At 63.9% G+C, this 12,526-nt stretch overlaps 4 protein-coding genes across 4 annotated transcripts; 1 reads left to right on the forward strand and 3 right to left on the reverse strand.

Annotated features, from left to right (window-relative positions):
* Nucleotides 1–566: 566 nt before the first annotated feature.
* Nucleotides 567–2,372, reverse strand: CHLRE_16g680131v5 (uncharacterized protein). Its single transcript, XM_043071399.1, has one exon. It carries the CDS (start codon nucleotides 1,958–1,960, stop codon nucleotides 1,049–1,051), a length of 912 nt encoding a protein of 303 aa, XP_042916029.1. The 5' UTR covers nucleotides 1,961–2,372; the 3' UTR covers nucleotides 567–1,048.
* A 54-nt stretch (nucleotides 2,373–2,426) lies between these two features.
* On the reverse strand, nucleotides 2,427–4,992 carry CHLRE_16g680100v5 (uncharacterized protein). Its single transcript, XM_001695829.2, has 4 exons — nucleotides 4,714–4,992; nucleotides 4,201–4,348; nucleotides 3,772–3,927; nucleotides 2,427–3,480 (listed from the first exon to the last, which is right to left on the reverse strand). The coding sequence occupies exons 1-4, from the start codon at nucleotides 4,878–4,880 to the stop codon at nucleotides 3,406–3,408; spliced, it is 546 nt and encodes a 181-aa protein (XP_001695881.1). The 5' UTR covers nucleotides 4,881–4,992; the 3' UTR covers nucleotides 2,427–3,405.
* A 60-nt stretch (nucleotides 4,993–5,052) lies between these two features.
* Nucleotides 5,053–8,512, reverse strand: CHLRE_16g680050v5 (uncharacterized protein). Its single transcript, XM_043071397.1, has 4 exons — nucleotides 8,009–8,512; nucleotides 7,794–7,887; nucleotides 7,485–7,607; nucleotides 5,053–7,228 (listed from the first exon to the last, which is right to left on the reverse strand). Exons 1-4 carry the CDS (start codon nucleotides 8,109–8,111, stop codon nucleotides 5,599–5,601), a joined length of 1,950 nt encoding a protein of 649 aa, XP_042916030.1. The 5' UTR covers nucleotides 8,112–8,512; the 3' UTR covers nucleotides 5,053–5,598.
* Nucleotides 8,513–8,632: 120 nt separating this feature from the next.
* On the forward strand, nucleotides 8,633–12,524 carry CHLRE_16g680000v5 (uncharacterized protein). The gene is made up of 8 exons (XM_001695933.2): nucleotides 8,633–8,782; nucleotides 8,865–8,924; nucleotides 9,029–9,139; nucleotides 9,303–9,441; nucleotides 9,617–9,729; nucleotides 10,972–11,058; nucleotides 11,374–11,478; nucleotides 11,920–12,524. The coding sequence occupies exons 1-8, from the start codon at nucleotides 8,717–8,719 to the stop codon at nucleotides 11,938–11,940; spliced, it is 702 nt and encodes a 233-aa protein (XP_001695985.1). The 5' UTR covers nucleotides 8,633–8,716; the 3' UTR covers nucleotides 11,941–12,524.
* The last annotated feature ends 2 nt before the right edge of the window (nucleotides 12,525–12,526 follow it).

The following is a 12,526-nucleotide window of genomic DNA, read 5'->3' on the forward strand; positions in this document are numbered from 1 at the left end:
TCCGGCACGCGCTGGTGGAGATGCTGCTGGGGCACAAGCGACCTGCATCGCTGCAGACTGGCGGCGGCGGCGGCGGCAGCGGCAGCGGCGGCGGCAGTGGCGGCGGCGGCGGCGGCAGCGGCGGCGGCGGCGGCAGTGGCAGCGGCAGCGGCGGCGGCGCGTGCGCGCATCTTGGTTGCGGAGGGGGCGGGAAAGGCCACGTGGAGGAGGAGAGCGCAGCGCCGCCCAAGAAGCGGCGCAAGCGCGCAGGCTGAGGAGCCGGCTGGTGTCTAGATAGCGGTCCGCGGTGGGGCTGGCAGCAGGGCATGCGTAGCGGCATGACAAGTAGTGCGGCTGTTGACAACTGTGCTGCGTCTGGCTACGGTTGGCTCTGCTGTGGCATCGCGACTGCTAGATAGGCACCTGGCTTGGCTATGTGCCTGTGGAAACCGACCCCGGCTATGTCCGGGCGATGAGGTTGTTCGGCCTCAGACTGTGGAGGGGCTCAGCCCCTTTTCCCGTGACCGGGGAACACTTGTCAAGTCTCCAAAGCCACCAGGAACTTTCATCACCAAGCCAGTGCCCCCAAGAGAACGAGAAGAGCCCTGACGCACAGGATGCGCGTTTTGACGTTCGGTGCGCTTGTCCGGCTAAAGCCTACCCAATATTGAAATCACAGCGTGTGTGCCGGTGGCTGCTGACGCGCACTGTGTCACAAGGGACACTGCTTTGTCACTTTCCCCGCACGCTAGTGAATGTTAGCAGATGACAGCTTCGCACCGTTTACCTTCAGGGCTACAACATGCGATACATACATGTACACATGCAGCAGAAGCAGCTGCTAGCAACGCGTCCTAGGAGCACAAAGCATGAACGCACCCGGCTTTATCCCGCAGTCAGCCTCCTTCCCACACCTGTGGGAGACTGCCAGGCGTTCCTTATCATGCTGGAGGGCGGGCCCAAGCGCATCAACGCTGCTCTGCATCTTGCAACCTTGCATGCACAACCCAACGCTCTCAACAGGTACAGACAAACTGCTGTAACCTCGCCTGCACTCAGCACTCAGCACTCAGTGCATCACCCTGCTGGCCTCGAGGCACCCCAGAGCCTGCAGCGCCCACACGCCGCCAGCCAGCCACAGCCACAGCCGGGCAACCGCCGCCACAGCCGGCTGCGCCGCGCCACTGCCCGCAACCGCCACCCCGGCCGCAGCCGCATTCAACTCCACCGCCGCCACCAGCCACCCTGCACCGCACAGCAGCCCCGCCCGCAGGGCCTGAACGCCCAAGACTGGGAGCTGCACCCGCCGCCCCACACCTGGACTCGGCAGCAGCAGGCCCACCGCATACAGCAGAGAGGCCTTGAGCCACTTGCCGCTTGGCGCCCCGCTGACCGCACTCCACACCGCGGCGCTGAGCGACAGCGCCAGCGGCAGCAGCACTGCGCCCGCCGCCGCCGGCTGCAGCACCAACTGGTGCGGCAGCGGCAGGACGTAGCCCAGCGCTCCCGCCGCGCCCACCCACCGGCCGCCGCGAGCGTTGTCCCCCCTGCCATGTGTGCTGCTACTTCCGCTGCTACTGCTAATGCCGACGCTGTTAGTGCTACTGCCTGCCGTGCTGCTGCTGCGCCAGCGAGCGGCGGCAGCTACTGCCGCCCCAAAGCCGGTGAGCCGGGCGATGCCCGCAACCAAGCCGTATGTGGCCACCTCGGCGTGGCCCAGCAGCTGCAGCAGCGGCATGAATACGAGTGCTACTGCCATCAGCCCGAGGGCAGAGGCAGCGCCGTGGGACCGCGACGTGCCGGTTGCAGCCAGGGCAGCGTCACCAGGCGGGCGTGTGCCATCTTCACCCTGCATGGCAGCGCCGGAAGGCTGAGCTACAGCGGCAGGCGATTCCGGCAGGGCGCGGTTGCTGCTGGGTTGCTGCTGTGGGTGCTGCGCGGAACCCCGCTCCAGAACCGTGCCCGCCTCGCGCCGCTGCATTTGCGGAAGCGGGAGTCCGCGGAACCGCCAGGAAGAGCCGACCTGAGGATGCGGCTTTTGTGATTGCGCCGCTGTTTCCTCGCTTGGCGTGAGCACGGTCAGCGCAAACGCCGTCTTTGCTGGAGCAGACCGTCGAGGGACTGCTGGCGCCAGGCTGCAGGCGTGCTTGCACGATTGCTTTAAGAAACCCCCGCCATCAGCCAAGCGCGCACTTTGGCCGAGGCCGTGGCCAGCAAAACTTGCCATGCACACCGCTAACTACCGCATGCCGTCGATCTGTTCAGTCTTACTGGGTATTCAGCAGGTTCGCTCGCTTTTGAATCAGGAGCGGCCAGTTTTGGAGAAACTGTTTTGTGCGAGCAATTGTCGCTTCAAGCAGGCTTCACAGGTCTCGACTTGCCTTGTCGTCTGAGCCCTAACAGTAAAACCTATCTGGTGTTCATGAAGCATTTGGTGTGCGGAGTTTGAATCACGGACGAGGTTCCGGTCGACCAGCAAGGCCTGCCACACCTCGTAGCCTGTCGTAACCCGCACCGCTTCCATGCAGAGGCGGGCAACTGCGGGCCAATCTAGGGGCAACTTGGGCAAACCGTGTCAACCCATCCGAGCCCAACCACGTCTAACCACGCGGATCGGACCCTGCCTCCAAGCTGGAGCCCGTCTACATCCGTCTGCACCGAAGTTGGGCCCAAAACAACAAAACCAAGACCCCATCAAGCAATCAGCCCATCACTGCCAAAGCTAAACTGCATTAGGATCAGGCCGGACCACCATCAAAGGAAGCTGGACTGCAAGAGTGCAAGTGGCATCCTAATGCACCACGCAACCACCACCGACCGTGACCTGCTCTCCCTGCAGCCTGCGGCTCAGTCCTGTCTACAAACCAATCACTCATCATGCACATATGCAGCTTTGTAAACACATACATGTAGCTGGCAGCCCAACGCCAGCATACCGTAGCCCACCCATACTCGAGCATTCCCCTGCCATCTCACCGAAACCGCCGGCCTTGGACCTTGGTCACTTCGTGTTTCCCTGCCATTCTCTGCTAGAGTTGCATTGTTTCCAGAAGGAGTCACGACCACGGAAGTCTAGCTAACCGACCAAGCTCCCCAGGCGTATAGCGGCAGCTGAGTCATGAGAGAGTGCACGAGGCAGTCCCACCGCCCCAATTACCACAGCATGCTTCACAAAGATGTTGCCATGCGTGCCACAGTCGCACAGCCACAGCCACTGAGCATGTCTTCCTCCCAAGCCACCAGCGTCCATCCAAGTGCCTACTGCTGAAAGCTCCTGCGCACAGGTGTGCAAAGCTCACTGGTAATTGCCTGTCTCAGCAATCATCCGGTGCGGAAGCCGATGCGGGCAGCGTACGACAACTGTAGTTTGATCTCCCGGCCGCGCTCTCCCCGGGATCAGGCCGTGCTGTGCACGTGCACCCATTATCAATGGTGGTACGGCACGCCCCGCAGGATAGTCCACGCACGATAGACTTGCTCAAGAAGCACGACCACTGCCACCTGCAGGCAAGCAGAACACGTGCAACGGGCAGGCTGAATGGGCAGATGGGGTAGCTCTCGCATCGGGATGGCTGAGCAACTTACAACGCAGGCTGGGCAACCCCATGTGGCACTCAAGATATATCCCCGTCGCGGTCCTCTACCTTACACTGACTTAAAACCGTAGAAACCAGTCCCAAGCGCCCCAGCGCCTCGCTTCGTAAGTACCGTATCCAGGTACTAACCTCGCTCGGCAAATGCACCGATTCATAGACCCAGACAACCCCCAAGGGTCAGGTTTTGAGGCCGCACCTGGTGGTTCAGCACCATGGATGACAGCCGGATCATGCGGTCCGCGCGGCCGCGCACCGCGTCGCTGTGCCCGTACGGCCCGCCTATGCAGAACGCGATGGGCCGGCCCTCATCGCCCGCAGCCGCCACCAGTTTTGCCAGATCCTCGCTCTTCAGCTGCGGGCAGCCGCAGTGCGGTATAGCATACATTGTGCTGGCAGTGTGATGCGCAAGCACGATTGCGGGGGAGACCGACAGGGACAAGGGTTCAAGGGTTCAAGAGCAGCCCAGGGATGGGCGCGGCGGCACGACGCACGCAACCCATATGCAGTCAGACATGATCCACTCATCCTGACACGGCGCTAGCCCCAGTCTTCAACTCCAGCTTTCCCTCCGCCGCCCAGGCGCGCCACCCCAACCCGCCACCCCACACCTCGGACAGGCGCGCACCTCGCTCCCCCGCTCATCCAGCACCACTACCAGGTCCCGCGAGTCCAGAGCCTTAAGAACCTTCTCGCCCTCGGTCTCCCGCTGCACAGCCGGGTCGGGCGAGTTTCTTGGGTTGGGCTTGATGTTGATGCTCTGCACAGGCGCGTACCTGTACCAAGGGCAATGTGACGGGCGCACATGAATGACACCGGTATGTTGCCAGCTCGTGAGGCGCGGTGTCCGCCGTACACTAACAACATGATGAACAATATGTCACGCTCTGGCTGGAGCTGCAAGTTCAGCACCGTTCACGGTCCATAACGTTGAACGAGGCGGCGGGCGCTGGCGCCGCGACTGCGCCCTCTGCATGGGGTACGGCGTGTCTACCGAGCCCGTATGGCGTGCTGTCAACTCTCAACAGCACCGCCGGTAGCCAGTATCTTTCACCTAAGACCCCTGCTTGCCAAGTGAGGCCGCGAACACTGCAGCGGGACCACCAAGCGCGTGTTGCGTCGAACCCTTGCCGAAACCCACCGTTGCACCTTCTCTAATAGCTCATCCGCGAACAGCGTGGCTCCCTTGCTGTTCTCTTTCGAGACAGTAATGAGCTGAACAAGGGCACGCACGAACGGTCCGTGGCCAGCAGGTGGAATTGTGACAGAAGCGTTGAAATTGTGACACAGGCACCTCTGCCCGGACATAAGCAGCCGCGAAATGTTTGCGTCCAACGCCCACCTTGATTTTGGTTGCCCGAACGTCGCCGCGGGGCTGTGCAGCAAGAATGCACAGGCGTCGCCGAGTCTGGTGTGCTCCGAGTCCCCGAATGGCCCCTGCCCGGAATGCCCGAGTGGCTGGAGATGATGCTTGTATTTGCGAAATCATGGAGGGATTGCTTCGTTTGCCTAGTGCAAGGGCAGGACCAGTAAGGCGGGAAACGGCGTCTGCGCCTCTGGGGCTTCTCGCACTGTCTTTGCCTTGAATTTGCAACTACAGTACTTGAATGCTTTGCCTTTAATCCACTTAGCCAAGCAGTGCACTGCCTCAGCTCGGCGGCCGCCACGCCCGGCGCTCAGCGCCCAGTAGAATCCCAGCCTAACCCGAACAAGAAAATATACAGCAATTTATGGTCGCCACATCTGTTTGCAGAGGGTGCCACCGCAGCGGGGAGTTGCACACGGCTCCCCGGTCTGCGGCACCACTCACGTTACCCAGCCCCTCGTCCGCACCTGCTATGCTGCTGTACCCCCTCTGCGTTCAAGCAGCTGCAAGCAACATCACCCGCATACACAGCACTAGGTGCAGTTCATAGCCCACTTAACAAGCCAACCTCCCGCCCGCATGAGGGGCGCCGAGCCACCGCAAGGAAGGTGGCCTAGCATATTCCACGCAGTTTCGTGCCAGTATAACGCTGCTCCTAACCTAGCTGTCATAGTCGTCCTCCTCCATGTCCTGCTGCTGGGGAACGGGGAAGAAGGGCAGGGGCGGCACAAGGGGCGGCGGTGCCGCCGTTGCCGCTGCAGCCGCGGCCGCTGCTGACGCCGCCGCCGTTCCGCCAAGGCTAGCTGCTGACCCCGACGTCAGGGACGGCACTGGGCACGAGCCCACAACGGAAAGCTGCGGCGGCGCCGCTGCCACGCCCGAATCCCTGCCGTCCTGCGCGGCTGCACCGCCCCCGTTGCCATGATGCGCAGCAGAGCTTTGCCCGTCCGCCTCAGCCTTGACTGCTGCGCCGGCACCGGCGTTGCGCTCCCCGCACGGCCCAGGCGCCGCCTTCGCCTGCTGCCGCACTTGGAAGGGCGACAGCGCGGTTGTGCTAGGCCCCGAACTTCCAAGCCCGTCCGCCTCCCAGCCATTGACTGCAGTCGTATCCTCACACTCGTGCTTGATGCTCACAGCGCCTCCCGTTGAGGCTGGCGGCGCCCCATGCGGCGAATGGCCACGCGCGGACGCCGGCGCTGCCTCTGCTGCAAAGCCTGAGCCGCCACCAGACCCCGACCCTGGCGTCATTCCATAATCCGCTGCCGCAAACGGACGCGCCGGGCCCGACAGGTCCAGGGGTTCAAGCTTGTGTGCAAAGGTGTGTGGCGCCGCCAGTGCGGCAGCAGCCGCTGCAGCAAGCGCCTCCCCGCTAATCGGGGACCCAGCCGGCGGCGCATTGGCGGGCGCTGCCGCATGATTGCCAGCCCCGCTGCCGCCGGCTGCACCTGCTCCTGCTGCCGGCTGCGCCTTGCTGCCCACCCCCAGGTTCTTTCCCTTGCGCCCCAGCCCGAAGAATGGCTGCTGCGCCCGCAGCGACGCAATGATCGAGCCGCCACCGCCGCCGCCGCCGCCAGCCCCTCCACCGCCAGGTGCAGTGCTTGTCGACGCTGCTGGCCTGCCGGCGGTGGCAGGAGCCGGCGCGGGCTTCGGCGCCGTAGGCGGCGCCGGCACTGACGTGCTCGGTGGCAGCGGCGCGACTCCGGTAACGCCCGTCGTGGGCGCGGGCTCGGGCGCGGCCAAGGGCGCGGCCTCCGGCGCCGTTAGGGGCGGCGGTGGTGCCGCCACGGTGGTGCTGGTGGCAACGGGGTCGCCGTGGGCGAAAGCCGCCGGCGCGGTGGCCGGCGCGGGCGCAGGCGCGGGCGCAGGCGGGCTGGCGAAGGGTAGGCCCAAGTCCATGTGCACGGGCGGCGGTGATGCGAAGCTGAGAATGGGCGGCGGCGGCGGGGCCAGAAGGGCGGCCGAGCCGGGCGTGTTTGCGAATGGCGAGCCCAAGTCCATGGCCCCAGGGTCAGACTCCGTGGAGCCTGCCCGGACCCCCCGGCCCCGACCCCGCCCTCGCCCCCGCCCGCGGCCGCGTCCTCGCCCGCTGGACGGCGGCTGCTCCGAGCCCTCGTCACCGGATGCTGCTGCAGCCGCGGGCGCCTTGGGCGGCCGCCCGCGCTTCTTTGGCGGTGGTTCCTCGCCATCCTCGCCTGCTGCGACAGCTGCCACGGCCGCGGCCGCGGCGGCGCCCCGGCCGCCTCCTCTGCCACCGGTCGGCGAGCCCAGGGCCTCGCCGAGGTCGTTGGTCCTGCAGGGTCGAGGGTGTGCAGGAAGCGGGAAACGGGGGGCAGGACAGGTGAGCCGCGCACCGGTGGAGAGAAACTTGCACCTGGATGGCCAAAACTCTACAGCACTCCAGTGGGTGCACCCCCGCTCGTCATGCGAGCAGCCTGGCGCCGTATGGGCCCTGCTGTAGGCCATAATCTGCCGTATAGACATAATCTGCCGTATAGACAGACCCAAGCACGCGTGGTGCCCCGGGCATGGCAACAGCCAGTGCTCACTTGCGACGCTTGATGGGCTTGGGCCCGACTTCGCCCTCCGCGTCCGGCGGCGGCAGGTCCGGCGCCGACGCGACCAGCTCAGCCAGGAAGTCCATAGTCTTGTCCGCACCCACAGCCGCCTTGCTACGGTGGTGAAATAACCGAGCATGGGGTAGGTATTAGCAAGGAACGACGAACAGGCACCGTTTGTGTGTTCCTCCAGCGGGGGCGGCACAGTACCCCAGCGAACCCGGCACCCTGGGACTGAAAGCACTGCAAATTACGACAGCTGCCACATTACGGCCTCGCGCCAGCGCGCAGTTTACTTACAGGTGGCTGGGATTCAATGTCTTCGCCTGGCGGCTCTGGGCGACGTTGATAGCTTGTGTGCACAGCTTTTCCAGGAACATCTCCATAGCACGGCCTGCGTGTACGTGGCACAGCGTGTGAAACACAGTGGCGGCCCACACTGCCAGCAACCCCATGCCAGAGCATGCTAAGCTTGCTGCTTCCTGCCCCAGAGCCTCATGCTCGCCAGAGCTCACCGATGAGGATGGGCGTCGCCTGCGAAATCTTGCCGACGTCGTCGTCCGTTTGCATCATCTTCTTGATGCGCGTCGCCAACGGGCATATCTTCCTGGCCTTCATGGTTACTGGCTTTTGAACGGGTGGATGAAGTACAGCTTATTGAAATTGCCGGCGCTGTGAAGCCACAGAGGCCCGTCTACGAGGCTGTCATCCGCCGAACCGTCAACCGAACGGCCCCGCCACCTTTCCAGCCCGCCAACAAGCGCCGGCGATCAGGCAGCACGTAAGGTATGATGTATCAAGTATTGACGGATGCGGTGTGGGTTGCTATAGACTTAAATGAGCGAGTCTGCGTGTTGGATGGTGTCGCGATTTATGGGCGCGATGGTCGCGAGCGCTGAAGAACCGCGAGTGCCAGCTAGCTCAGCGACACCAAAACTATGCAGTCAGGATAATTGCGAAATTGCGAGTGGCACCTTGTCGGGTGGGGTCGCGGGTCCCGACCGTGCCCAGCCTGCACTCTTAAGTAGGGGCGGGGGGGCAGACTCGCCTCGCTGCAATGGGGAAAGTACGGCACTCGCTCCAGGGGAGGGGAAAACCTGTTGTGCGCTGCAGGGGGCCTCTGCAGCGCTCCGCGACACCTTGTAGTACGCGTGTTTTGTAGGGACCCATTAGTGAAGCAGCGAAGCGGTTCTGTGTTGTTGGTGCGGAGTCATCTCGGAACGATGCTGGCCCGGGCAGCATGCCTCCTGGCGCGCAGCGCCGAGCAGGCGCAGCTGCCTCAAATAATGGTCAGTTTGCAGCTTTTCGGTAGCAACATGCGGGGCCCTTCCGCGACACGTTCTGATTGAGGCGTGCTTTCGTCGTTTTCAGGTCCGCACCTTCGCGGCTGCTGCTGCCGCTAAGACGGCTCCTAAGGCCGAGATGAAGCTGGTGAGATTAGGGGCATGCGTCCAACCTGGAGGTCATCGACACCATTTTCGGGTCCATCCCGCGCGCATTCTTGAACCCTCTGGATTTTCTTAACTTTTGTACAGCCGGTGGCTCCTCTCCAACTCAGCGGGACCTCGGGCGCGATCGCGACGCTAGCATGGCAGGTCGCTGCGAAGGAGAACGTGCTGGCTAAGGTGCAGGACGAGCTGTACCAGGTGAGCAACGGGCCCGGTCCTCTCTACATGCAGCATGGCGGTAATGGTCTGGCGGTGGGGGGGGGGTGGGGGGGCTGGCCTACGGGCAGGGCAGTTCCCTTCCCGCGCACCGCCACCTTGCCACTCGACTCCCCCCTTCCGCTTCTGCCCGAACACACCCCAGCTGGTGGAGGTCTTCAAGAGCCACCCCGAGATCCGCCGCCTGGCCACGGACCCGTTCCTGCCTGACGCGTTCCGCCGCAAGGTGGTGCGCGATATGTTCGCCACCAAGGACGTGACCGAGGTCACCAAGCGCCTCGTTGGTGGGTGCGGCCCCGGGGATGGCGATGCATGGTGCTGTGCACCCCATATTTGCTTAAATCCTCTCTACCCTGCCCCCACGCCCCCCGCTTGGCGCCGTCGTGCATGGCCATGCCTGCGCCTGCGCTTTGCATCAACCTGCCGCCTGTGCTCCTGGTTGTTTTCTTTGGTGTGCAGAGGCGCTGGCCGAGGAGAACAGCCTGAGCGCCATCGTGCAGGTGACGCTGGCGTACGAGGAGCTGATGCTGGCGCACAAGAAGGAGGTGCACTGCACCGTGGTCACGGCGCAGGTGCGGGCGGGGGCGGCGGCACGGGGGAAGCAATTAGGGGGTAGGCAGCGGACAGGCGGGGGGCGCAGGGGGGGGGGGGTGTAGCCTTCCATGCAAGACAGGACGGGAGGACAGTAGGAACGAGGGTGCAAAGGGAGACAGCTGCGTCGGACCCAAAACGGCTTTTGGGCGCGAGCTGGCGGTGTCGTTCAAGCGCAGCCGCGAAGCGGTGGCGCCTGGGGACGGCTTGTATCTGGGGAAAGCACTCGCGTGGTGCTTGATAGCAGCCATGGCCTACAGCGCACCGATGGCAGCTGCAGAAGCTGGCCGGGGCAGCAACAGCCATAATAGCATCGGAGCACGACAACTGCGGTGGTGGCTCGTAACGATGCGGAGACGGAGACGGGGGGCTGGTGGCGGTTGCAGTAGGGGGCGGCGGGCGCTGGCTCGGCTGCCGGACACAGCGGCCAAAGGGCAGTGCAGCAGCGAGCGCATTATGGCGAGAGCTTGCCGGCGCGCGGCATGCTGCACGCATGCATGCGTTCCTTGACAGGGCGACAGCATGGCGTGAACCGTGCAGCAGCGGTCATGCCGGCTTGTGCTGTCGCCACGGCGGAGATAAGCAAAATCGTTTTCCGGCAGCAACTGGCGCGGACAGCGCACAACTCCTGACGTGCCGTGCTCTGAGATCAGAGCTGGGGCTGGGGCTGCTGGCGCCTGGCTGCAACCCCCGGGCGTCTGGGTACGGCTGCCTGCATCAGCTCAGCGTTCCCAAGGGCAGCGGCTGCAGCAGCTGCTGCATTGTGTGATCGAGGGCGGACGCCTGCGGACCCACAGGCTGCGGACGGCTGGTCACAGGACGTATGCTTGGCCGCCGCAGCCTATGGCGGCATAGACCTGTGGCCTGCTCTGAGGGCTGCAGCAGCGGACACACGGCGGCAGCGGATGCTGGTTGGGCGGAGGAGGCAGTGCAGCGCTGTGCCAGCAGACCGCAGGCGCGGAGACGTGCTCGCATGCCCCGTGCAGCAAGCGCAGTCAGCAACGCATCCAGTCTATCAGCTTGCCACACCTGCCCGCTTCTCCGATCAGCAATCCTCGCCCCTGCGGGCGCAGACACATACCCAGTCGTCAGCGCAGTCACTGTGTCAGCATGACACTCCTGCCCACTGTTCGCTTCATCTCTGCCGTCCGCTGTGTCCTGTCTATGCTGCTGCTCTGACCCGCGGCCCCGCCACCCTGGCGTCTCCTCCCCTCCGCCTACAGCCCCTGGACGATGCCGAGCGCGCCGTGTTCACCAAGCAGGCGCAGGCCTTCGTGGACCCCGGCTTCAAGCTGGTCATGAAGGAGAAGGTGGGAGGAAGTGCGGCAGTGAGGCAGCGAGGGTAACAAGGGCCCAACTCGGAAGTGCGGCAGTGCGGCAGGGGCCTTGGGAGAAGTGGCCGGCGGTCGTTGGCGGCATACGACAGTGAGGGGTGGTGCTAAGGAAAGCACGGTGTCCGCGAGGGGTGTGGGGAGGAGGGGGGCGGCCTGCAGGTCGGCACGCCGCAGTTGCATCAGCGGTTGCTGGAAGCTCTGCTCCCGTCTCGCCCCGTCGTTCGCCATGCGCCAATAGCGTCTCATTATGCAACGCCATGCACATACTCATTCATCCTCTTCGCGGTGCAGGTGGACCGCAAGCTGCTGGGCGGCTTCGTTCTGGAGTTTGAGGACCGGCTGGTGGACATGAGCCAGGCCAAGAAGCTGGAGGAGTTCAACAACCTGGTCACGAAGGTGGGATGGGGCCAGCGGGCGTGGGGGCGTGTGAAGGTGGGAGGGCGGGAAGGGTGCCGTAGCGGGTGTGGCAGGGCTACAGGGGTGTAGGTCACTGGAGGGCGGGCGTGGCAGGGCTGACCGGGTGCAGGAGGTTTCTAGGATGAGGAGGGTGCAGGGTAGTCCAAGGGGATCATCAAGGCGACCCCGTATTCGGGACATGCGAGCTGCAATTGGCAGTGCTGGGTCGGGAGGTCTGTGTGGCGGGTGCTCCGACGGGCTGGGCCGGTGGTGTGGGCGGGCTGGGCGTTTGGGGTAGGGGTAAAGCATACCGTTCCTGACGGCTCAAGACCGGAGAACGCAATGGAGTTCTGTCACGCGCCAGTCAACGTGCGTGCTTCGCATAAGAATGTCGAGTTTGTCTGAAAGTGCTTGCGCCCGCTTGTGCTGTGCTGATTGCAGCTGGAGAACGACCTGAAGTAAGCGGCGGCGGAGCTGCTTCGGTAGGGAAGGTGCTGCATACACACGTGGTGCTCTGCTCGGGGCGGCTTGCCTGCGGAGCAGGGGCCTTCTGCAACGTGGAGCCACCAGGAGAGGCGCCTGGCTGTGGTTCTTGTGCGCGTGCGCCTGAGGTGGCAGCGGCTTATGTTACTAGCTAGGGGGTAGTTTGCCTGTCTGTTCTTTTGGGGCATAGGAGAAAGCAATGGTGTCGGAATTAGCGTTAGGCTGGTCTGCACGATGCTCCGCAGATGGCGCAGGAAATAGGGGGAGTATGTGAGGGGTAAATTATAGACTGTTACCGGTAATGACCAGTGGCTGGCTCTTCCTGTCGACTGCCGTCGCCGCGCCAATCCCTTGCGTGACGGCACCCCAGCATCGGCGCAAGGCGTGGTAACTGGTAAGGAGTTGTCAGCTGTCCATCGAACCGATATGCAACAACAAAGCCCCCGGTCGGCTGGACAGCGACAGTTGGCTGGTGAGGGTGGGCTCCTGGGCTATCAGAACTTGGTGTTGATTTAGAGGGGAAAGGGTCTTCCCCTACCCCATGCGTGTCAGCGCCATGAGCGTA

Source organism: Chlamydomonas reinhardtii, chromosome 16, assembly GCF_000002595.2.
Source record: "Chlamydomonas reinhardtii strain CC-503 cw92 mt+ chromosome 16, whole genome shotgun sequence".
Lineage (NCBI taxonomy): Eukaryota > Viridiplantae > Chlorophyta > Chlorophyceae > Chlamydomonadales > Chlamydomonadaceae > Chlamydomonas > Chlamydomonas reinhardtii.